The sequence below is a fragment of the Orbicella franksi genome, chromosome 13 (assembly GCF_964199315.1).
Source record: "Orbicella franksi chromosome 13, jaOrbFran1.1, whole genome shotgun sequence".
Taxonomy (NCBI): domain Eukaryota; kingdom Metazoa; phylum Cnidaria; class Anthozoa; order Scleractinia; family Merulinidae; genus Orbicella; species Orbicella franksi.
In genome coordinates this window covers 8,478,700-8,502,519 of record NC_138157.1, presented here as the reverse complement: position 1 = coordinate 8,502,519, position 23,820 = coordinate 8,478,700, and the positions used below count along the sequence as shown (strand labels likewise).

The 23,820-nt window shown below is 39.3% G+C and overlaps 1 protein-coding gene across 1 annotated transcript; it reads right to left on the bottom strand.

Annotated features, from left to right (window-relative positions):
* Positions 1-5: 5 nt before the first annotated feature.
* On the bottom strand, positions 6-23,778 carry LOC145465148 (protein fantom-like). The gene is made up of 41 exons (XM_081448920.1): positions 23,541-23,778; positions 22,958-23,058; positions 22,525-22,568; positions 22,189-22,247; positions 19,872-19,969; positions 19,524-19,604; positions 19,318-19,388; positions 18,235-18,279; positions 17,546-17,593; positions 17,287-17,359; positions 16,930-17,000; positions 16,009-16,114; positions 15,696-15,770; positions 14,723-14,794; positions 14,333-14,406; positions 14,171-14,225; positions 13,635-13,719; positions 13,185-13,291; positions 12,867-12,917; positions 12,650-12,716; positions 12,125-12,243; positions 11,522-11,623; positions 11,017-11,082; positions 10,818-10,895; positions 10,030-10,145; positions 9,830-9,899; positions 9,388-9,517; positions 9,045-9,139; positions 8,452-8,599; positions 7,436-7,590; positions 6,566-6,691; positions 5,926-6,018; positions 5,177-5,415; positions 4,664-4,886; positions 3,867-3,954; positions 3,532-3,785; positions 2,708-2,900; positions 2,381-2,453; positions 1,893-1,977; positions 993-1,035; positions 6-367 (listed from the first exon to the last, which is right to left on the bottom strand). Exons 1-41 carry the CDS (start codon positions 23,590-23,592, stop codon positions 276-278), a joined length of 4,023 nt encoding a protein of 1,340 aa, XP_081305046.1. The 5' UTR covers positions 23,593-23,778; the 3' UTR covers positions 6-275.
* Between the last annotated feature and the right edge of the window lie 42 nt (positions 23,779-23,820).

The window sequence follows — 23,820 nt, the reverse complement described above, 5'->3', positions numbered from 1 at the left end:
ACTAAGAGCCTAGAGCTCTTAATTTATTTACAAACTTTACAATTTTTACAGTACTTTATAAAATGTTTGCTTACGACGCGTTTTTGTCAACAATAACAACAACAACAACAAAATCCTATTTCACAGAGGGCTGAACTACTCTGAAATGTCCCGTCTTGTGACGTCTTCATACATGCACAACACTTGATCTTTCGCGGCTCAGTGGGGAAAGCTCAATTCAAGTTTTCGTTACCTCTAAGCGTGGGTTTACTTTACTTGGAGACAGTTCAGTGGTGCTATTCGTCGTTATACAAGCCCAAAAGTGCCTGTAACGCTTCCACAGTGACCGTCAGTGTTCCAATCTCAGAGTTACTCTCGATGTCGTACACTGCGGTGAAGACACAAAATTAGGATGCTATTGTCCATTTGTGAACTGGCCTTTTTTGTCTCGGTTTGTTTAATAAAATACTGCGTTCAAAATTCATATCTTGCCCACGTAATAGATATGCTACGAAAGACATTGAGTGTAAATTTATCTGCTAGCGTTCTATCACGAATGCCGTCCTCTTATTGGCTGCGATATACTCACTATCTATTCTGCTGTAGTCTGTGAAGAGAATGTACGACTGGTAGATTCATACTAAAACAAGCGGATTATGGGTCCTCTTGAACTTTCACGCGATAGAAACCTCGAGCTCATAATCTAATTATTTTATTATTCCAGGAGCGAGCGTTGGATAAAAACACCCATTTTGGCAGAGCATGGTATAATGGCTCATAACCTATGATGGGTAAGCCAGTGAAATCTCTTGAATTGCTTTATCCAATGATCCAGTTTTTAATAATTGTTAAATAGTCGCGAGGGGCGGAGCTGGGTTTCCGTATTAATATTTGCATCTAGTTTTTTTACGGTGCTCATCGAGTTTCGAGAGGAAAATTTGCAAATATACCCGTGCAGGATTGAGACCAACAATAGATGACAGTGATTCAAGTCATTGATCTCTAATACTTACGTTCAATGTCTTTGTCGATGAAGTCCTCCCTTTCATTCAATATCTACCGACAAGTAAAAGATTTCAAAACGGTCCGGTAAAAAACTTCAAAGTCTTGCTAGACACGTTCCATAACAGAAACAGAGATCAGGGCCATAACCAGAAAAATATTATGACTGTGGCAATGTACATGGTTGAATTACTTTTCCTTGGTATTTAGCTGTGTTTTACTTTTCCCCTTCAACAACAACAACAACAACAACAACAACAACAACAACAACAACAACAACAACAACAACAACAGCAACAACAACAACAACAAACAACAAACAACAACAACAACAAAAACGAAAAGGCAAGTGCCTCCGTTTGCCTCATACTGGCACGACCCTGGAGATGACAAAAGAGAAAAGGGAATCTGTGAGAGGACGGATTAAGTGACCGCGAGGAGCAGGTAAGCACAGAACTGTTGTCTCAAGAGAGTACCAGGACGTTTACCCAAACCAAGACGACGAAGGCAACGAAAACACACGAGAATTGATGAGAGCCACCAAGAGCGCACGAGAGTCACCGAGAGCGTACGAGAATCCACGAGTCGACGACAACACACGAGAATTGCCAAAGCGCATGACAATTGACGACAGTCTCCGAGAGCGCACGAAAATTGATGAGAGTCGCCGAAAGAGCACGAGAACTGCCCAGTCTCTGAGAGCGCAGGGAAATTGAGAAACGCCGAGAGCGAAGAGAATTGGCGAGAGTAAACGAAGTACACGAAAACTGACGTAGGCTCGATTTCCGAAACTCTTTCGGGTCGGAAGAGCATGCTCCTTTCCCGAACAACGGCTGTCGATCGAGTCATGAGAGTTTCTGGCCAAGCAACTCGTTTTCGTTAAGCCGGGCGGGCATAAGTAAGGTACCAACCTGTACGAAATCCACTGAGGCATAAGCCACATCAACACAGTCGCCTTCATCCTCGGGTGGATCACTGACAACAGTGAACACGAGTCTACAAACGAATACAGTAGTTAGTTTGGACGATCATAGTCGGCTAAATACGTGCATCACATGAATACAGTAATTCAATGATAAAAGTTCGATTAGCAAGTTTGAAACAAAGCGTTGGTGCCATGTGACATGCACTTCAAGGCCAAGTAAGTAGCCAACAAACCAAGCAGATGTGTCAAACAGACAAACGAACAAACAAAAAGCAAAACAAACAAACAAAACAAGCAGATAGAGTGGAAGGTAGGTGGGCAGGCAGGCAGGCAGGCAGGCAGGCAGGTAGACAGACAGACAGACAGACAGACAGACAGGCAGACAGACAGATATGCAGGCTGGGAGGCAGGCAGGCGGGTGGGCAGCCAGAGAGATATAAATTAATCAAAAGCAGGTAAATCAGAATATCTTACTTAGGATCGTTGGACAACATGTAAATCAAGTAATTTCTTTTTACTTGGTTGTTCTCTGCATCCACATGAAAAACTGAAAAAAAGGGCAAAACATTAGAATGACAGACAGGCTGCTGTTACCCCCCCCCCCCTTTTAAGACAATCTTACAGACATCTACCTTAAGGGTGACTGTTGCTTACAAAAGCCAATTTAAGTCTTACAAATTGATGCAATAGTTCGATGTGCTTCCTATACAATGGCTGACGACGAAAGTAAACAAATTCTTGCACATTGTTTTTGTATGACTACAAGGGTGCGGGACAAGGTATTTTGCAGCTTAACCTTACCTTTCTTAAAGTTAAATGATATAGGCCTGTAAGGGGCAGGTTTTGGTAAAGAGATAGGTGTTTCCAAATCAGCTGGATCACAGTCCAGAAACTTGTAAGCAACAAACACTTGTTTCACGTTTGGATCATCTAATATTGACGCTTCTGGATGGAGAGTGAGACTTGTGACTTGAATAACCACTGTCGAAGCAACCTGCAAAACCAAAATCGGACAAACGTTTTGTATAATGAAAACAGCAACAACCTTAACAGCAATAACGATAACAATAACTCTCACAGGCTATCTAAAATGAAAAAAATCGAAATGTTATATTACCAAGCTTCAGTTGAATTACTGTTGAGCCCCGCTGTTTCGAACACTCGGGGGAAACGAAAAATAGTTCGAAATAGCCAATAGTATATGACTGAAGGGTAAATCCAAGGGGAATGGCTTTGAGATCGAAATAACCGGCAATTAGAAATAACCGAGTTCGAATTAACGGGGTCCAACCAAACGCGAAAAACCCTGCTAAAAAAACGGTTCCGTGTTTCGCCGGCTGGCGGCAATCACCATAGCGGACCTCTTAGAAAACAGAAGCTTAATTCATCGGGTTCAAAAGATCACGTCTGCTGGTTGTGATTTTGACCCATTTTGTTTGTTTCCTTTTTCAAGGTTCGCTGGTAGTCGTCTACTGGTAAAATAATGGACAACTGTAATTGAATTCCAATAATGGACAGCGGTTAACTTAGCTGATTAAGTGCTATTTCATAAAAAAACCACCCTAAAGTAATTGTTTACAGTCATGAAATTATATAGCCATTTTCGTTGAGAATTCCAGTTTTACCTGAACGGCAGATTTGGCACGAGAATGTCTCGGGGAAACCATCACAGCTTCACTCTCGCTTGTCTCAGCTCCGCTTTCACCAGCACCGTCGCCTTTTTCTTCTTCTCTTTTATTCTCCTCCTCTTCTTCCTCTTCCTCTTCATCTATCTCCTCTTCCACTTCCTCTGCCGGTTCTTCTTCGTCGTCCACTTCTTCCTTGGACTCCGCTGAGGGGAGGGGTATGTCCACCTCCTCGCCGAGCGTCGAGTCGAGGTCTAGTGAGCAAAATCATACGTTACAATTCAGGAAGTTTACACGAGGTAATTCACGAATTAACGAAGTCTGCTGATCAGTACCTGACGCTGGCTCCTCAAACATGGTGTCCTCGCTGCCTTCTGCTTCAGTTGTCCGCCTCATTTCTTCAGCCACAAGGGCCTCGTCATCCTTAAAAAGAAAACAAATTGTAAGTGAAGAACCTTGCACCTCCCTCAGGGTGCCGAATCACCAAGCGCAGTGGATCTTTTAAAACGCCATTTCTACTTGAAGGCTGCCATCAGTTCTTTACTACATGGCTGCCACAGACATCCCTTTTAAAAACTCCCTGACTTTTCCCTGAGAAAAATAAAATTTCCCTGATCAAAGAAATACAAAATATCAGGTCTAGTAGCGGCTTCTTCTTCCACTCGTTCATTAAGAGTGATAATTTTCAAGAAATTTTTCCTTATCAATTAAGGAAAAATATCGTTGAGATCACAGTGACCCTAAATGTTTCTTCCAACATTCAATGGTATTAAATCAGCCGTATTAAATTATTTCAATTTTCCCTGACTCTTCTTCAAAATATCAATTTTCCCTGACTCAAAATAAAATTCCCCGACTTTTCCCTGACATTGAAGTGTTTTGCCTTGACCATCTCCTGACCTGTGGCAACCCTGTAACTAAATTGAAGATGTCATCTTACGGGCAATGCCTTTGTCCTCGATTATTTGAAGACGCTACCACCTGCTTCACAATCTGACTCCTACCCCCACCCCCTACGAACTAAGCTATCCAGGGCAGCTATAACTAGTAGAACAAGCTACTCCGACGTAGCTTACGGACAATCTCCCCAGAATTCAACAATAAACGCGTTGAACCCCTACATCCAGCCTACCTGTTCATCTTCAGATGTCTCTGTCTCAACGATTTCTCTAGTGGACTTCACCTCGCCCCCAGGCTCCTCCGCTGGCTCCTCGGCGGCCTTGAACATCTCGTCAATGGACATCTCCTCCACAGGCTTCTCGGGTTCAAGTTTCCGGGTGCGCGGGGCAGGCTGGGGTTTCTTTGCTGTTGCCTTTACCAACTCGTCCACTGACATGGACTCCAGAGGCTTTTCTCTATTTTTTTCAGACGGCGAATAAAACGATTTCAATCAATTTTCAAAGCAAGTGAAGGTGAAATAAACCCGTAAAATATTTTAAGATAACTTTTACACTTAACATAAATGCTATCGGTGAAAATGAACTCTCATTGGCTGAGCAGGCATTGCATGTCTTGTTATGCCGGTGATACTTTTTATTAATTTTTTCCATGGTGCCGACACACAGAGCGTTTTAAAACTTGTCGATTCACTTTCTGCGATTTGCAATTGTCTCATTCCCATTTTGTTGGGGAGCATGTAACTTACTTTTTCCGCTCATCTGGTTCAACCTTTTCTAAAAGGTCTGATGGTTTGCGTTTAATCTGCGCCAGATGAGCAGACTCACGCCTGGCAATTTTTTCTTCTCGCTGTTCCTGTTTCGGAGTCGAGGAGTCAACAGGTGATGGGGGCTTATCTCTCTTGTTTGATGATTTGACGGCAGATTTGACTTCAGGTTCACTGTCGGAGTTAAATGACTCTCTCTCGTCAGGTACTTGCATTACTCGCTGAAAGATACGCAAAAACGATCTTAACCTATGGACGAATGAACCAAATCCCGCACAGTGATAGGTTATCCAAGGGATGAGATGAGATTATTTTGGGCACTCTGGATTGCTCGCTGTGTCTCGCAAGAAAAACTGTATTATTTATGCCACGTGATAAATCCTTTACTGGTCAAGGCTGTGCGGCCATATCCTCTGTTTGCCTGCTTATGGAGCTACACTGGTTCTTCGTCTATAAACTCGCAAAATATTGAGCTGTCTTGATCACAGGCTTGGTCACAATCCCATATATACCCATATATGTACCAACCACCTTATCTGGTGATGTAGTGATGGAGATATGCCATCACGCAAGTGCTTCCCCAGCTTTTGAGCAACGAGTTGTTCACGGCTGGCTTTACCAGTCAAGCCGTTTTGAGGGATGATGTTATTTTTCTTTCTCTTTCGACAGAGTTTGTAGAATGGCTGGAGGTAGCGACGAGGGCAATCTACAGTAGAAGAAGAAGTGCATACCTGAGGTGCCGCGCGAGGCTTGGCACTAGCCGGAAGATAGGTGTATCTCCATTTCAAATAAACATCAATTGTTCCATTGACGCCTCCCGAGGCCTGAAAATTTAACAAAGAAGAATACAAAATTTGAATTAATTTCAGGTTTCCTTTTCAAGTTCGTTCGTTCATGTTATCCACATTAATCTTCCTTGGTTCTTGACTATATGTCCTTCAGTGCCCAAGGGCACGAAAAGGATTGAATGAGTAACTTCTTGACTGTTGCTGTTCCTTGCTTCTTTGGCGTTTTTCCAGTTCCATAAGCAATCAATTAATCTGAGTTTTGCTTATATTTAAAAATAATTTGCATAATACAAAAATGACTTAATTTATGGTGGAATTTGCTTCTCTTACTATACTAGCGGGATGTTGTCAACTAGCGGTTTCCACCGGCATTGCGATTGCAATAAAAATTTGTTTTATGACAGGAAAAAAAATGGCGTGGAAAGTTTTTCAATTCAAGGTTATTATTCTATAAGTAAAGAGCTCGCTCGAAATCTATAAAGTTGATTGGAGGTACAGAGACAGCAAGAAACGAATTGTAAACTTTGTTCTCTACAGTCTCAGCCCTAAATGCTTGCTTCTACAATGAAATTTTCTCGCCTACCCGCCTAAGTTCGAAGGTCCCCTTGATAGTCTTGTCATTAGCAAGCGTTATCAAAGGCACTTTAGCGAGTCCCAGGTAAACTGCAGGCTCTGGATCAGCATCGTCAAACACATAGATCTCCAGCGCCTGAAATTGTAAATAATGACGCCTAAGCCTTTTCAGATTGAAGTATGAACTCTCCTTACGGTAGCCATACATTTCTTTCAAAGTTAGTGTGAGAACTTGGCAGTACATCACGATAGTGTATCTTTGTTCTCATCGCCAGTCTGCCTGACAATGTATACCTGTAAATTTTTAGGTACCTGTAATAAGTGTTATATAGACTACGGGCTAAAACTTAAGACTAAAATCGAGGAAATTTCAAAGGCAATCTGAGTCACCATTGAGGTGCAGAGGAGTTTTAAGCTCCTTGGATCCTGCAAGAGTAATTATCACGTAACGCCTCAATGCAAAGGATGGTGAATTTAGCCACAGCGCGCTGACAGTAGATGGAGCCTGTGTCAAACTGTATCTGTCTATCAAACGGTTGTCGTCGTTCGGGTTTCTCACTTGATTGGTCAGAGCAAACTAAACGAGTACAGTTTCCTAAACCAATCACCTAGCGAATAAAACAGACACAGAAGCGCGCGAAAACGCACCTACATGAAAGCCAGGTTTGTGTTTGGTTTCTCACGTGTTTTGTCAGAGCATGCTGCACGAGTTTCCTGAACCAATCACCTCAGCGTGCGCACTAACAAAACAGTCACAAAAGCGCGGGAAAATTCGCCTACAGCCAAGTTATGTTTGTGACTCGTTTTGCAGGTAGGTGATTAACCTGAGCAAAAGCAAAGAAAATACAACAATGAAACCGTTCTACTAAAGCCGTATTACCGCGGCCCTGAGGTATGTATCCAGTTCAGGTGTCATGGGCACAGGAAATGTCTTGATGTCATTAAACTCTGGGGTGTTTGTACTCTGCAAGATGTCTGTGTCATGATCAGCGAAGTCAAAGAAACGGTATACCGCGTATGGACTGGGCTGAATACCTGCAAAATAACCACAGCACAAATCAATGGCGTCACTCAAGAAGTCAACTCTTTGCGAGACTATATGTTCGAGTGCTCGCCTTTCTGAGTGACTTTTTTCAGCAGTGACCAGGGGCGTAACCAGGATTTTTCAAAAGGGGGTCACACTGTGTCAAAGTGAGTGTACTCACCAGATTGTCATGTCGTTTTCGCCACCTGTTGCTTACAAAAGGGGGGTCACGGGCACCCCAGAAACCCCCTAGCTACGCCCCTGTTTCCGGACTTTCCGCTGTAACCCTAACCCGATCGCCCCTATCGCTTACAACAGGGGGGGGGGGGGGGGTCACAAGCACCCCAGGACCTCCCCGCCTAGCTACGCCCCCGGTGATTAGCTTTGTTCTTTGATAATTTCACATGCTTGACCAGAGCAATGGAGACACTTCTCTCGCCAGTGCACTGCAAAACCTGTCGGTTACCAAGTTCAAGTTAATAAGAGCCGTAGTGAATTTGAGAATCTGAAGTTTCGAGCATTTTCTCTTTGTCGTTGCTCGATCACTCGGCTAACACGGTTGCCACAAACATCTCTTTTCAAAATTCCCTGACTTTTCCCTGAGAAAAATAAAATTTCCCTGACCAAAGAAATGCAAGAAGCGGGTCAAGAAGCGGATTCTTCTTCCACTCGTTCATTAAATCAGCCGTAATAAATTATTTCAATTTTCGCTGACTTTTCCCCCAAAATATAAATTTTTCCTGACTCAAAATAAAATTCCCTGACTTTTCCCTGACCATTTCCCGACCTGTGGCAGCCCTGTCTAACGCAAAACTGATTTTCCGCAGACGAAAGTGATTGAAAGTAATTTCATTCCTTCACGCTACTATTACCTTGTCTCCTTGGTTTAACCCCACTACATCTAATGATATGGACGTCAAGTTCGTTCACGTCAGATGGTGGTTTTTCTGGAACGTGACCAGCGTCTTCAAGCGCTTTGTACGCTCCGGAGTTCATGTAGCCAAGCGCCTTGGTACGCTCCTGAAACAGAACAGAAAGTACTGTCAGCTTGCAAAAATCAAAGTTCAAATGTTATTGTTTATAGTGGTCAATGCGCTCAGATACTCCGAGCTAGTTAGCCTTCTCCAGGCGCTCAGTTTGTTGTTCTGCGCTGCGACCAACAAACTGAACACCTGCAAGAGGCTACAAGCTAGTTCACAGGCATGCCACTTAAACTGAAAGAAACAAATACGTTAGGAAAACATAATACGCTTAAAAATCTCAACTGACGGGAGGCACACCAGTTGGCTATTTACAAGCATGACCGAGGAGCTGAACTTTGGTCTACCGAGAAGCATATACAACTTCAGAACGGGACTTGAACCTGCGACCTCTGGATTTCAAGTCTGGCTGCCTCCGCAAAACCTCCGCAAAACCGTGATAGGCATAAAACTACAAGACCATTACTCACTACAAACATACTGACCCTGTATAATCTGATTGCTTGGTCCATGGGAACTCTCAGTCTGACCCAGTACTCCATGGTGGCAAATTTGACGCCTTGACACGGTGGCCTAGAGCCTATTAATACATAGTGCAGAAAAGACATGGATAAAACACAGAACACAGAGCCCTCTGTTGTCAAACATGTTTGCCACCGCCATGAAAAAAAAATAAACACGCTCGCTCAGGCGCAATCAGTCCATAAAACTTCAAAGATGGCTAAGATTTTGGAAGAGTTCAAGCAAAGGTTGAATGTATCAACAAGCGCCGACCGTGATACAGGTCCTACAAAGTGAAGAAATTGTACTAAGAACAAAAACTCTCACCTATAAACTTAGCAGTGCTGTGAACTCTACCATGAGGTTTCTCAAGAAGATCTCTGAACTTCAGTTGACAAGCTGCTACAGTCCTGTAGTCAGTACCAAATGCGCGATGGATCTCTATCAACGTGGATTCCTGTTACAAAAACAATACTTCACTGATAATCATCAAAACCCATCTACGCGGCCATAAAGCAATCTGAACTCAAAACACGTGAGCGGTCATGGAGAGCGCATGCAACACGTGACCAGTGGCAAACGCGGGAAGGCAAGTAAATGAAGGCGAGCGGGGGAAAAACAAGTACCCGGACAAAAGCGTGGGAAACCGCGTTAGAGAAGAAAATCTCTTCGCTGTGTTTGGTTAGAGAACCGGCGGTGAACAAATTTTGCAAAATTAATGCGGCAAGCAAACACAAAAGCAAAGTAGCGTATAAAATAAGTTTCTCACCTTTTGCAAGTAATGCAGGAAGAAATCGTCCACTCTGACAAGATACTGCGAAGTAAAATTGAACTCCGGCCTAAAAAAGAAGATGAAGTAAAGCTTAGTTGTATGTTAAACAAATCAACAACCAAATGATCCTACCTGGAAACATTTTTGATTTATAAAATGGTAGCCCTTAGAGAAGGCGTTAACGAGGGCAGTTCTACCTGGTTCCCTTGACAACAGGCGTGGTTTGAAGCTCGTGTTCAAAGAACTCGTACGTTACGAAGGTAACTGGCTCATCATCCTCAAACTCTTTTACGGACTCCTGAGAAAAGATGACCTGACGAAAGTAGGACTATTTGTTACGCAAAATAATATCAGGCTAACTGGATGATAAGCAAAACTGAACAATGACGTGTTAAAGTAACTCTACCTTAGAGCGGTTTTCACTTGAGTGTCGAAAAGTAATCCTCCGTAGGAAAAAAGGTGGCGGCTGTACATTTTACCACAATACCATGCGAGCCTAATACAGCCCGTAAAGTGAAAGGAAAGCCATATTTTTGCAGTACATGTCCATGTGCTATCGACATTGTGCACGCTGGGTTTGAAGGTTTTACAACGTTCCTGTACGTTTTCATGAGCGTTGTTTAAGCTTCCTTGCGCTAAGAATTATGGGTAAATGTACCAATCGCCATCTTTTTTCCTACGGCGGATTGGTTTTGCATTACTACGCCATACGACTGGCTTAAAAAACTTGCGCCACTTTTTAATCCAATCCTGAAGAAGTAAACCCAAAACCAATCGTGACGTGCCCGCACACGTTTTCCCGGGTTTCGCGTCAGCTACATGTAATATACTCTGAGCTTTGATTGGTTCATTGGATTGTCTGTGTCCTTTGTGATTGACTAAAGTGATCACTTTGATTTTTGTGTTACGTTACTCCGTCGAAAAGCGCTCTACTTTGCATGTACAACATGTATACATGTACGTCTTTACATAAAAAAAATCATACCTTATCGATGTGAATTTCAAATATATTTTGTCCTCGTTCCAACTCAACCGTACTATCCATTTCTTCAAACTCAGACTCCTGGTGATAAAATAAGATTGACAGAGTTAAGTTTTAAAAGGTCTAAGGCCACATAACACCATAAAAACAACAAACATCAGAAGTGAATTTCGTGAGCTGCAAGGATTCTTAACTGTATCACCTCTGATGGAGCAGTTTTGTATTGTTTGGTTCCGTAAGCTACGTCACGCATTTGACTTTCAAGTTTCTGTACAAAGGAAAAGAGAACGATGCCTAAATTAAGAAAAGCAGCTTTTAACAATTAGGTAAAATAGTTGCCACAATGCATAACATATAAAACCACAGAAAATTGTGAATGAATTGAGAAGGTCGGAGTTCTCTAAGTCTTCTCTAGTCCTCTCTTACATTCAATGTAATGAATACCCACTGTCAAAAAATGAAAATCTTTACTGAATTAGTAGGGAAAAAATCTGGTAAATATCACAATTTTTGAAAAGAAATGTGGTGACAGTATACAGATATAAGTTGCAACGCTTCAGAGGCATTGAGAAAACAAATAAAAATGGTAAAAAATTCGTACCCACCGAACCGCCGTGATCGTAAATTGTTACGTCAATGAAATGAACAGAAAACAAACAAACAACAACAACTAAATTGGTCAAGGAATGATTGATTGTAATACTAACTCGTATTCTATCAGCTCTGATATCCAGCAGCTGTGCATACTCTTGCATCTTCAGATCATACTCCTTTTTATCTTCACTCATCTTCTTGGTTACTCGTTCAACCTTCAATCAAGAGAGAAGTTTGAGCATTCGGATTAAAGCTGCAAACTTTCTGTCATTCTTGTGAACAGAATACTACCAGAATACGAACACTTTTCAGTGCTTTCAGTTCGTAGTTGGATGTGGTCCTATACAAATTAAGGTAAACACAGTAATCTTCGCTCTGTTTTTCCTCGTCATTGAATTACGCGTACAAAACGATCCCCACTTTGTAGTCGAGTGAATTTCCCCACTTTGTAGTCGAGTGAATTCCCCACTTTGTAGTCGGGTGAATTTCCCCACTTTGTAGTCGAGGGAATTTCCGTTTGGTAAACGCACTAGCGGGGAATCGCAAACCGGCCCCATTTTTTTCCAACCCTGCATGTGCTGTATCACCTCTCAATAAACTTGAGCACCTGTTTATTTTTCTGTCGCTGTTTTTGCAGGCCAACTAAATCTTGGAAGTGAGGTACACTGCCTAGCAACAAATCATTCGTAATATTACCAATACTGTTCTCGGTTTACCTCTGTCTGGTAATCTTTGTTAATTTTGTGTTGAATTATTAACATGTTTCTCGTTTTCTCCAGTTCGTTGATGGTATCGGCATGTGACGCCTGCAGTTCTTGCACTTGTCGCTTTAGATCTACAACAAAACAACTTGTTAGCCACCTTGTAAGTGTAAAAGGAAATGACGAAAATGAAACTTGACTCAAACCTGACTTCATTAGTGTGATTCAAGTATGGAGTGTTCTGTGAAAAGGCCAGTTTCAATATACTTAAATTCTAACTTGGTTTCGAGAATTGGCCAAACAAAACGAAACGAAACGAAAAGTAAAAACGTAAACAATTACAAGTACTTCTTCATCCCTCAACCTCGATGCGATCTCTTTTGCTTTTATCCCCCAAGCCTCGCAGCTAAGTTAGAATTTTAATATATAGAGATTGGACTTTTGGCTGCCGTCATACAATACGGCTTTCGGCAAAAAGTAGAAAAAGTAACATTCGCATTAAACATGTGCATGCATACGGCTGCTTAATACAAGACTCACCTTTGTTCATTTCGTCATCAACCTTTTCTAAGAAATCAAGGTCCTGACTGCCTTTTTCTTTTCTATGCTGTAGAGGAGAAAACAGAACAATTAAACAAAACCCGAACTTTTGATTAGTCAGTTACTATTACGATAGAGTCACCCTGCATTTGTAGCAGATAAAATCGGATAGAAAATGAAGAATGTACTGGTAATAAAGATTTCACTGATGACTTACTTTGATCAAGACGAGGGCCTCTTCGATTTCCTGAAAATCTACCGCGCTCTCCTGGAAAGTTCACAAAATGAGCGAGACAGTCACTGCTTCAAGTAAGTAAAGCAAACAGTATTTCCCCCTTCTTTGGAAAAACGAAATTGTAAAAATACAAACTGGCACACATAATAAGAACAGTCACAATAAAGGGATCTTTGCTTCGGCGTAATGACAAACTTAAGACAGAAATTACACACTGACGACAATGTTTCCTGTGCTAGCTATTTTATGATGCATTCTGAGATTAATTATTCTGGCAGATTATAGTGGCCTACAAATTACCTTAGTGAAAAATTTCATCTTCTCTTTCAAGTCATCGTGTTGTTCTTTCAAGGTATAATGTTGCACCCTCAGTTCACGAAGCTCTGTCTGAAGCTTTTCAGCGGACTCTGTCAACAATGTAGAAGACACAGATAAGAAGAAATAACACGATCTATAATGGTGGACAAAATTCCTTGGGACATTGACGTAATGCCACGAATTAGAATTTGTTTTACAACTGAAGTTTGAAAAAGCACTGCTATCCTTTTAAGACTGCGTTGCTGTCCCCCTCTCCCCCACCCAACACAATGTTGAAACTCTGGGGAAATTGCAGTTACTAGTTTTAACATTCTAGGTGGGGTGGGAGGGGAGGGCTGGGCAAGTGTAGTTGTATTCGCGTGCGACTGTTTGTTTGGCATGTGTGATGGTAGGCGATAAACGTTGGTCCTTATAGAAAAATGCTCGATTTACCTCTTTCGCTAGTTAATTTGTCAAGAATGTCATTTTTCTCTTGTAAGTCTGAATGTAAAGTGGCTCTTAACTGTTCCATCTCCACCTAAAACAATTCAAGAGTATTAACGATCACACTTGCAAGTACTAAATGGGGCTTTTGTAGCCACGGGTCATCCGACCTCGAACTAACTCGAAGAATGGCAAACATAAAGCGAGGATGGTGAAAATAGGTACGCCACAAAATTCGAGGACACTGACGTTTAAATCTAAGTTAAGTTTAAAAAATTTGTAACTAAAGGTACTAGACAAATAAACTTTTTCCTTACGGATTAACACCTTCTACAGCAATTCACTGACACTCACTTGAGCCCGTAACACCATGACAGCTGAAGTACATGTACAGGTGTAAACGGCTCATAGCCAAACATGCTAAATCTCTATTAAAATCTGGGTGAAAATGATTTTCCAACACTGGAGGTTAGATTATTAAAATTAATTTTGTTTGACGAAAACTAAGACGGCAAAAAGGCGTGTCGTTATTCACGTGTAGTTACCTCCATTTGCCTGTACTTTGCTCTATGCTGCCTCTCTCTTTCTGCGTCAAACGCGCTGGAAGTAACAACGAAAAAAAATAAGCATAAATCGTAATGCGCAACTTCAAAATTCATAATTCAGGACATGATCGCGAATTTTACACACTGGAGTATTTCTCTCACCTGTTCACTAAGTTTTCATTTGCTTCCTTCAAGATTGCATTCTCAGCTTTCAGATCTCCTATCATTTGAAGTTGCTGCAGAGGCATTTTACACGGAGAAAATAAGGTGAGCTTTATCATTTGAATGTAGTTTTCGAACTGTTTAAAAATTACTTGTATTAACTATTTTGCTGTACCTGTAAGTATCATCTGGCGTAAATATTTTTAAACAACATTCAGAGAGAAGTCTTGTACATGTACTGTATAGATGTCTAACTCACTTTCAGGATTTACCGGCATATTTTGCGGGCATTCGCCAAAAGCCTTGTGAATGTAGTTAAATACATCTTAGTAATGAAAGATTTTAGAAACCTTAGATTGTGGAAAAAGAGCAATCTGACAATGTGCGTACCTCTGATAAAGATTTTGATGCTATTCCTCCACTCTTCAGATCATTTTTCAACACAAAATTCTTTGTCTGTTCCTGTGTGGATCAAAAAATACCTGCATATCAATAAAAAACATTTCAATGCACATGTACAGTAATTGTTCGGAACTGGTGTTTGAATTTGCGACGGGGGAAAAACTATAGATATCCAGAAAGAAGCTCAAAGATCAATGAAGGAGAGAACCAACAAGAAAACAAGCCTGCACATGATGCTGGCTTGGAAATGAACTCTGGGCTAAGTTAGTTACCGGATGGATAATTCAAGATAGTGCTATTCACAAGGTAAATCAACATTCACTGGATAGTGAGGTTTGTTTTGTTAACACTGGATAGTAATTTATCCATTGCATAGTGCTACCCGTAGAAGTATGTGTTTATCCAACAGCACCAATCTTATTGCCACCCTATTTGACACTAGCAACTTTCAGACTGGGGTACGAGTCTGATGAGACAGGGTATAAGTACAATAGTCACATATATTAAGTTCTGGTTCGAGTCAAGGGATTCATTAATGTTTTCAGCAGGAGAGCAACTGGTTTTCACAGGCGAGCAAAATTTTTTGAACTGAACTTCTTAATAAGAAAAACTCTTCTCTTTGTGTATATGGTCAAACCAGGTGGGCAAAATCATCCTTACAGCTCATCAATTTGCCTCATGCCAAGCACTTGAAAAAACCCCTCCAGAGTTCTTACCATACCCTGTTACTGACCATTTAATTTCTAGCTGAATAAGTATAAATAAAGTTGTTGTTGTTGTTGTTGTTACTATCACTACGAGACAGGTCTACATCATGACAATCAGAACCATTAACACCAGGCTTGAAAAATCACCCTTGTCCTCAATCTTGTTCTTGTACCCTTATGCACAGCTGGGAAGAGTTACTGCACTGTACACTGTACATTACAGTAAGCAATGACTTAGTTCTGACTTAAATTACCTGTTTTAGTTCCTCATTAAGTTTCTCCATATCCTCAAGAACTTGGGTGTGGCTTGCTTTGACTTTGGCAAGATTCTAAAAACAGGAATAAAAGCACAATGCTAATTCAGAAATGAAAACAGTCATTTAGAACAAGCGCCTTCTTCCCAACCTTGAGCATAGTCTGTGACATTTTGAAAATAAGAGCAAGGTTATTCCCACAAAAATCTACAGGTGCATGTAGCTTCTGCTTTTACTTGTTTGTGGAGCAGCCCTCACACATATGCATGTAAATGACCTTGCCTGGCTCTGAGATCAAAATATCATACCTTACCTCTTCTAGATTTAGATATTTGACTTGCAGAGCTTCAAACTTTGTTGCTTTTTCTTTCATTTCTCTCTGAAGTTTAATCAAGTCCACATTTTCCTGAATATTTGATCTAAACAAAAGGACAGTGTTCAATACCAGCAAACATTTGAACAGACAAACAAACAAACAAACACAGACAAGCAACCAAAAAAAAAAAAAAAACTCTTGAGGTCCAGGTTTCAGGTTTTCAAATATAGACAGGTTACTCTTCCAAAGGCTGCAAAGAAAATGCTGGCTATGCTACTTTACCAATGAAAATTTTGGGGACTACAGCTGTACCTGTGATATTGCAAGTTATTTACATGTACTTTTAGGTGAAACTTTAAAGTGTCACCAAAGCCATCTTTGAAAGATCAACCCTGGCAGAATTGCTGTGTGAGTGGGAAAGGTTAGAAATTTTCAGTGGCTCCCAGAACCATGAAGACTGTGCACAGGATTCAGAGAATCCTGCGTGCTCATGCACTGAGAAAAAAAAACAAAACAAAAAAAAAACAAAAAACAAACTATCATCTCATGTATGAAGGAAAAGGGGGGGCAATTTACTCCCAGTCTCTTTGAGATACAGTTAAACAACATAAAAATACATCTATTTCAATAAACTCCTCCCCCAAGACAAATCTTACAGACTGTTATTAGTGAGTAGTGTTGGGCATGTTTAACACATGGAATGGTGAAATGACAAAATAGCACTATGGGTAGAAGTCAATGTGGGATATGTGTGTCTGTAAGGGTTTAAAACCCTTAAAATTATTGTGAGCTTACCATTGTTGAGTCAGTGATATAAATGTAGGTTAACCTGAGGGCTATTTACTATTTATTACTATTTATTTCATCATTTCACCATTTGTGTTTTAACCACATGCACTCAGTATTGTACAAACAAACCTTTTTGCATCTGATAACTGTTCTTTCAACCTCATGATCTCATCCTCATAGTGAAGTTGGTTTTGCCTCAACTACAAAACATTGTAGCTAACAATAAATAACCAAAAAGATGAACACTGCCCTTGCACAAAAGACAGGACCCTTAACAACATGGAGATTGTACAAACCCATTCAGTAATGTACAGGTATGTAGTCAAGCCTACTTCAAAAGATAACTTGTGTTAGTCTAAAAGTTACATGCACCCCATACAAGGTTATTAGAGATTCTTTTTAAATTGCATTGGTCTGTTAAGTAAAAAAAGCAAAAGAGGGAACTAAGGATAATTTTGTTGAGATCCTAAATGCTTTTTACTGTACCTGTTCCCTTAGTTGAGCTCCATCCTCATCCAGCAACTGAATTTGATCTTGAAGTTGAGAAATAAGCTCTTCCCTTGAAATTAACAAGCACTAATACTTAACATTACTGACAATGCAACGAAAAAAACAAAACAAAACAAAGCAAAACAAAAAACAAAACCAAGATACACCTTGTACTGTTCTTAATATTATTATTAATACTTGTCTAGTGATGGAGGAAAATAACTACTAACAGTAGAATGAAATTAATCTGACTTACAGCTCCCTCTTTTCAAGCCTGGCCTCCTCAAGAAGACTATGTCCATATCTTGAAATCAAAACACAGTGGATCAATCACCTTACATGTAAGTTAAAATAGAAATTTAGAGCTATCATTTTGATAATATTTCTGCTATCTTGTAGCAATTGAAAGCAAACACTGCAAAATGAAAATTATCCATTAAATTTATATGACTTTGTATAAATAATAATCAGCATATTGCACCTCACACTAGATCTTCAGACAAATAACTGGTGTACAGTAATATGTATATGCAAGTAGTAATGAACTCAACTTAGTTACTACTAAATAACATTATTTCAGAGTATTAACCCTTTGAAGCTCATATCACAGCCTAAGGAGTAACACATTCAGGAAGTGGTAAAAAAAGTACGTACATCCTGAGTGTGGTATCTTAAACTGCAAAAAGGATATTACCGGTACTAATAATAATTATTTTAAAGGGATAACCGCACACAAACTGAAAATCTAGTACTGTAATTTACATTGATAGCAAATAAACATCACATGACAGGAATTTATGGAACAGCTATTAATTAAAACTTGTAAACAACTGATGATAATTTACATGTGCATGTAACAGTACACTATGCATGGGATATATTTAAAAAATCTCATACTAGATGTTTTTGAGCTAAGGCAGACAAACTCAGATTCAAATTCTTCACCTTGGTTGAGGTAACATGGGAGGTGGAACTCTTGATGATCCAGGTCTGAACATAAAAAAGTTAACATTAACGCTGTGCTTATATAATATTATAATTTTTTAATAACACAAAATCAGATAGATTACAGTTATTTAATCAAACACTCAGGGGATACAGGTTTTATTTCTTTCTACTTTTTGCAAAAAGGCTGTTTCTGTCTACAGAGGTAATCAAAGTAAGCAAGAGAAAAAGAAAAGACAATACCTCTGTTTCCATATAACCTTTCCAATGTACATGTAGTGCTTTTTTTTTTCCAGAGAATCCATTATCAGTGATAATCAAGGAACATTCTACAGTAAGTCAATTTTTTTTAAAATTCACTCTACTGAACTTAGTGAATGTTTGAAACCCAAACATTGTTAATCTTTTCTCTTTTATTGTCATCCAATTGCTGCCATGCGCCATGCGCATTTGAACTTTAAAAATTTTATAAAATTCGCACACTACAAATTATGTTATAAAGGTAAGACTATTAATTAAAAAATGTTTCTCAATATCTTGTTATTATATTTAAAATAATAATATATTGCTGATCACATAATATATACAGTGCAGCTCAGATATAAGCAAACTACGCATACGCGTATCATACGAGCGTATTTTGCGTATACGTGTATGTCAATACGCGCACATATACGCGTATATATGCGCGTATATGTCTCTTTGTTATGCATTCCCACAAGTTTCTTTATGTGAAGCATTGTTAGTCAAACAAAGGACATTATATTTCTTGAGAATGAAAATGGCTTCCAAGCGAAATTTGCATATTGTTAAAACGTCATGCCGATCAGTAAAAGCTATCATATTTCGATCACTTTCGATCACTGATAAGAAAAGAAGAAACAATAGGTTAGCTCATACATACTAATCAGGCATACGCGTATATGCTGTATATGCGTATGTGCCTATATACATACGCGTATACGCGTATTGGGCTGACGCGCATTACGCGTATATTTTGGTTCGGATATATCTGAGCTGCACTGTATGAAACAGATTTCAGAATTTCTTGACATATTAATTTTGACTGCAGGATTCACTAACTTGATGTCATGGCCCTGAACTCTCAAATCCTTTTTGAGGCGGTTTCCAGACGGGGTTCTGGCATGGATACCCTAAAAAATAAGATCATGACAGGGGAAAACTAAGAAAGAAAAAAAAAAACTAATAAAAGCAGCAATCATACAGTTTTTCATTAATTAATTAAAGCTACATTCTAGAAATCACATGGAGCCTTGATTTTTACTTACTGTGTGAACTCGAGGTTTAACATGGTCATACGGTGTTGCACGCTTCCCTTGAGTTTGAAGCTGTTGCTTAGCAACTGTGAGCTGAGATTGAGATGTTAAAATGTTACCAGTCAAATTCTTGGAATGTTACCTAAACTACAATGATTCTGACCAATCACACCAATTCTCTTACTATATAAATTTATAATGTATGTGCACACATACAGCACAAATTAATAAATTAAAACAAATATGTTAATTGTTCTAGTTCCTTTGGTTGTCACAATTAAGTTACTTAATAACAGCAATCAATAACAGCATGTTCACAATATTACTATATTTTATTAATTGATACAGTCATTTACTCACCTTGTTTTTTAATCCAGCATTCTGTTTTTCTAGTTCTACAATTTTACTTTCTAGATCAGCTATCTTCTCCTTTGTATCCACATCTTTCACAGCAAAAACTGAAAAAAATTGAGAAAAACAAGTTTTGATTTGTAAGGGTGTGATGACATCTGTCCAGACTGTGTGGAATAGTTTCCACACCAAGTTAACCATCAGTCATCCTAAATGCAAGCTGTAAATTCCAGGTTTTGTCCTAGCCTGACTTTTTACATTTACTGAACCAGAAAATTTACAATGGTCTACATTGTACATTACTCAAATTTGACCAGTTACCCTATGCATAGTGTCAAAAACCAAGTGAACATACTGACAGCCAGATGAAGTTTAGAAAGGACACGACACAGTTTATACAGTAGTAATGTGTACATGTAACTTTGATATGTGATTAGTGGAGAGAAATTAGTGGCGAGACAAAAAGCAGAGGAGGGGTCTCTCACTTTCCCCACAACACACCCCTCCCCTAGTTTTTCTCTTGGTGTTTTTATGTTGCTAAAGTAAACATATGGAGGAGGCTAAGAGATTGGTTCTGGTACAGTGCAGCTCAGATATATGCGAACTACACATACGCGTATTATACGCGCGTATTTTGCGTATACACGTATGTTAATACGCGCACATATACGCGTATATACGCGCACATATGCGCGTATATACGCGCGTATATGCCTCTTTGTTATGCATTCCCATAAGTTTCTTTATGTGAAGCATTGTTGGTCAAACAAAGGACATCGTTTGGGAAGTGTTTATTGTCTGAACCGTTCTGAAGATCTTCGTTGAAAAAATGATATCTCCGGTTTTATTTGACACAAATCGTTGATTCAAACGGTAAAATGCTCTTTCCTTGTTTATCAAAGTTTCTATGGCGCGCCGCTCACGTTTAGTTATTTTTTCTACAAGGAAAAGTTCTGTGTTGCGGCACGCGTCGGCAAGTTGTTTGGGACGTGTTTATTGTCTGAACCGTTCTGAAGAACTTCGTTGAAAAAATGATATCTCCGGTTTTATTTGACACAAATCGTTCATTCAAACGGTAAAATGCTCTTTCTTTAGCCAAATAATTGTTTGTCAAAGCTTCTATGGCGCGCTGCTCACGTTTAATTATTTTTTTCTTCAAGTAAAATTTCTGTGTTTACGCACGCGTCGGCAAGTCGCTTGCGAGATGTTTACCGCGTGAAGCGTTCCGAAGACCTTGTCGAAAAAATGATATCTCCGGTTATATTTGACACAAACCGTTCATTCAAACGATAAAATGCTCTTTCTTTAGCCAAATAATTGTTTATCAAAGTTTCACTGGCGCGTCGCTCATGTTTGGTTATTTTTTCTTGGAGGTAAAGTTCTGTGTTTCGGCATGCGTCGGCAAGTCGCTTGCGAGAATGTTTATTGTTTGAAGCGTTCTGAAAACCTTGTCGAGTAAATGATATCTCCGGTTATACCTGACACAAACCGTTCATTCAAATGGTAAAATACTCTTTCCCCGACGAAAGAATTATTTATTGAAGTTTCTACGGTGCGCCGCTCACATTTTGTTATTTTTAATTTTCTTCAAGGAAAAGTTGTGTGTTTCTGCACACGTTTCCAAGTCGCGCGCTTGCTTGGACCGTGTTTACTTTGTGTCGAAAAAGTTATCTTTCAGTTGTGTTTGTTCCATGAAGATGGGATTGTTGAAGCGTGTATCCCCGGTTCTATTGGACAAAAAAAGGGTAAAGTTTTGATTTAACGGCAAAATACTCTCTCTTTTAATTATATTCAGTCAGTTAATTTTCTGTCAAGTGCCCAATTGCAAAATGTTAGTTTCAACTAACATTTTGCTAATAAGTCAGTCTAGTCTGAAGGCATACGCGCGTATACTGTATACGCGTATTCAAAATAAAGGAAACTCTCTCTCGCTCTGTGGCAAGCTGTCAAGCCATTGAAAACAACAATGACCTGCTAAGAAAAGAAAAAACAATAGGTTAGCTCATACACACTAATCAGGCATACGCGTATATACTGTATACGCGTATGTGCGTATATGCATACGCGTATGTGCGTATATACATACGCGTATACGCGTATTGGGCTGACGCGAATTACACGTATATTTTGGTTCGGATATATCTGAGCTGCACTGTACTTGCATGTAAACAAAAATTCTGATAAAATATTACTTTAAATTAAATTTTCAAGTCCCTCTTTTTATATTTTATGATAACATGTGAATTAAAAAAGATCACAGAAAATACATTGTAGATTGTACTGCATTACAGTTTGTTTTTAATCAAAGATCTACATGTATATGTACCTCCTTCTGCAGCTTCTTTTTTCTTGTCATGGACCAATCGAAGCAGTTTGGTTGCCATCCTTATGATAAGTGAAGACAAATTATAAGTAAGTTATTCACATTGTCAGTACATGAAGAAAGAATTTACTTCTAATACCATATCTTCTGCAAGAGAGGAGGTATGGAGTTTTTAAAAGTCAAAATTTTTTGAAGGAGGGGAAAAGAATCTAGAAACAGGTTTAGAGGCTCAAGGTTTGAGAATGTACTGTACAAGGAGAAATCAGTTGTTGATCACCTTGAAAATTTCATTAACTTAATAAGAGTAAAAAGTAAATTCAAATACACATTGCAAGATACTTTTTGATTTTTTCCTCCTGCTTCCTTGCATATTTCTTCAACTCCTATCAAATAAAGAAATGCTAAATTTTAATAATTATGTATCTCAGTGCTTTGATCAAAGACAAGTCATATTACAGGTTCTAAACACCTTGGAGGAAAAAACCTTATAGCAACTTTAAGAGTCTTTAAGAGTCCTTAAAGATCTTCAAGATCTTGACAAGATCCTCTAAGATCTTGGCACCAGTTTCAAGGTTCTAGCACTTTTAAGGGTCTTTGCCTTGAGGATCTTCGTAGATCCTCAATTGCCCTCAACTACGATAAAGAAAGATCCTGAAAGACCCTCATCAAAAGATTTTTAAAGATCTTTGACAAAAAAAAGAAACAAAAACAACAACAAAAAAACAAACAAACAACAAAAAAAAAAAACAAAGTGCAATTTCATCAAAGGTACCTGGTTATCTTCCTGGAGTCTCAGATATTTATCTTCAAGTTCCTCTCTACTTATCTTGGAGATCAACTGACGTGCATAAATCTCACTAAATGGCCTTCCATCTATAGGAGATACATACACAATGTACGAATGTACAGTTTGGGACTTGTCTGTAGTCATGACTAAAATATACAGTTGCTAATCAAAGCTAAGTTAAACTGCACTTCATAGTTTGAGATAACTGCAGCAGCTATAAAATAATGTAATTTGAATTGACCAATTTTTGCTACCTGTATGGGTTACGTTTCAGTCTTGTATCAACACCCATGCAGACCTTAGGAAAATCATTTAACTGTATGATCGAGGTTGTAAGAAACCTGCAGTTATCTCTGGTAAACAATTATACGTGCACGTAGTTATCCGAAGTTGTTTCATACATGTAAGCTTACATATAAAGTCTAACAGTACGTGTATACAAAAATATGTTTGGCCATATGATTAAATTTTCGTTTGATGTGTAAACTCGTCTGTCATACATAATTCTACAACAACGATTGCAGTCACATATGAGCAATGGAGGAAAGTTATTAAGTTAAATAAATACCTCCGTCCTCAGCGAACGAGGGAGGTCCGTCCATAGCTGAGGAAACTGGCATACCAAGGTGAAAAATTATTATCAGCTGTGGGAAGACACACGAAGCCGGTTATACTTGCGTTTGTTCCATCTTCTTTGATCGTTTGTACGCATCATAACTTAGAGATGAGATCAAAATTTCAAGACGTATCTTTTCTTTGTTAAATCATCCAGGAATAAAACAGCAAAGCCCTAAACTTCAGTTATAAACAAATCTGCTAACGGCGGCCATTTTGAAAGAAATTATCTC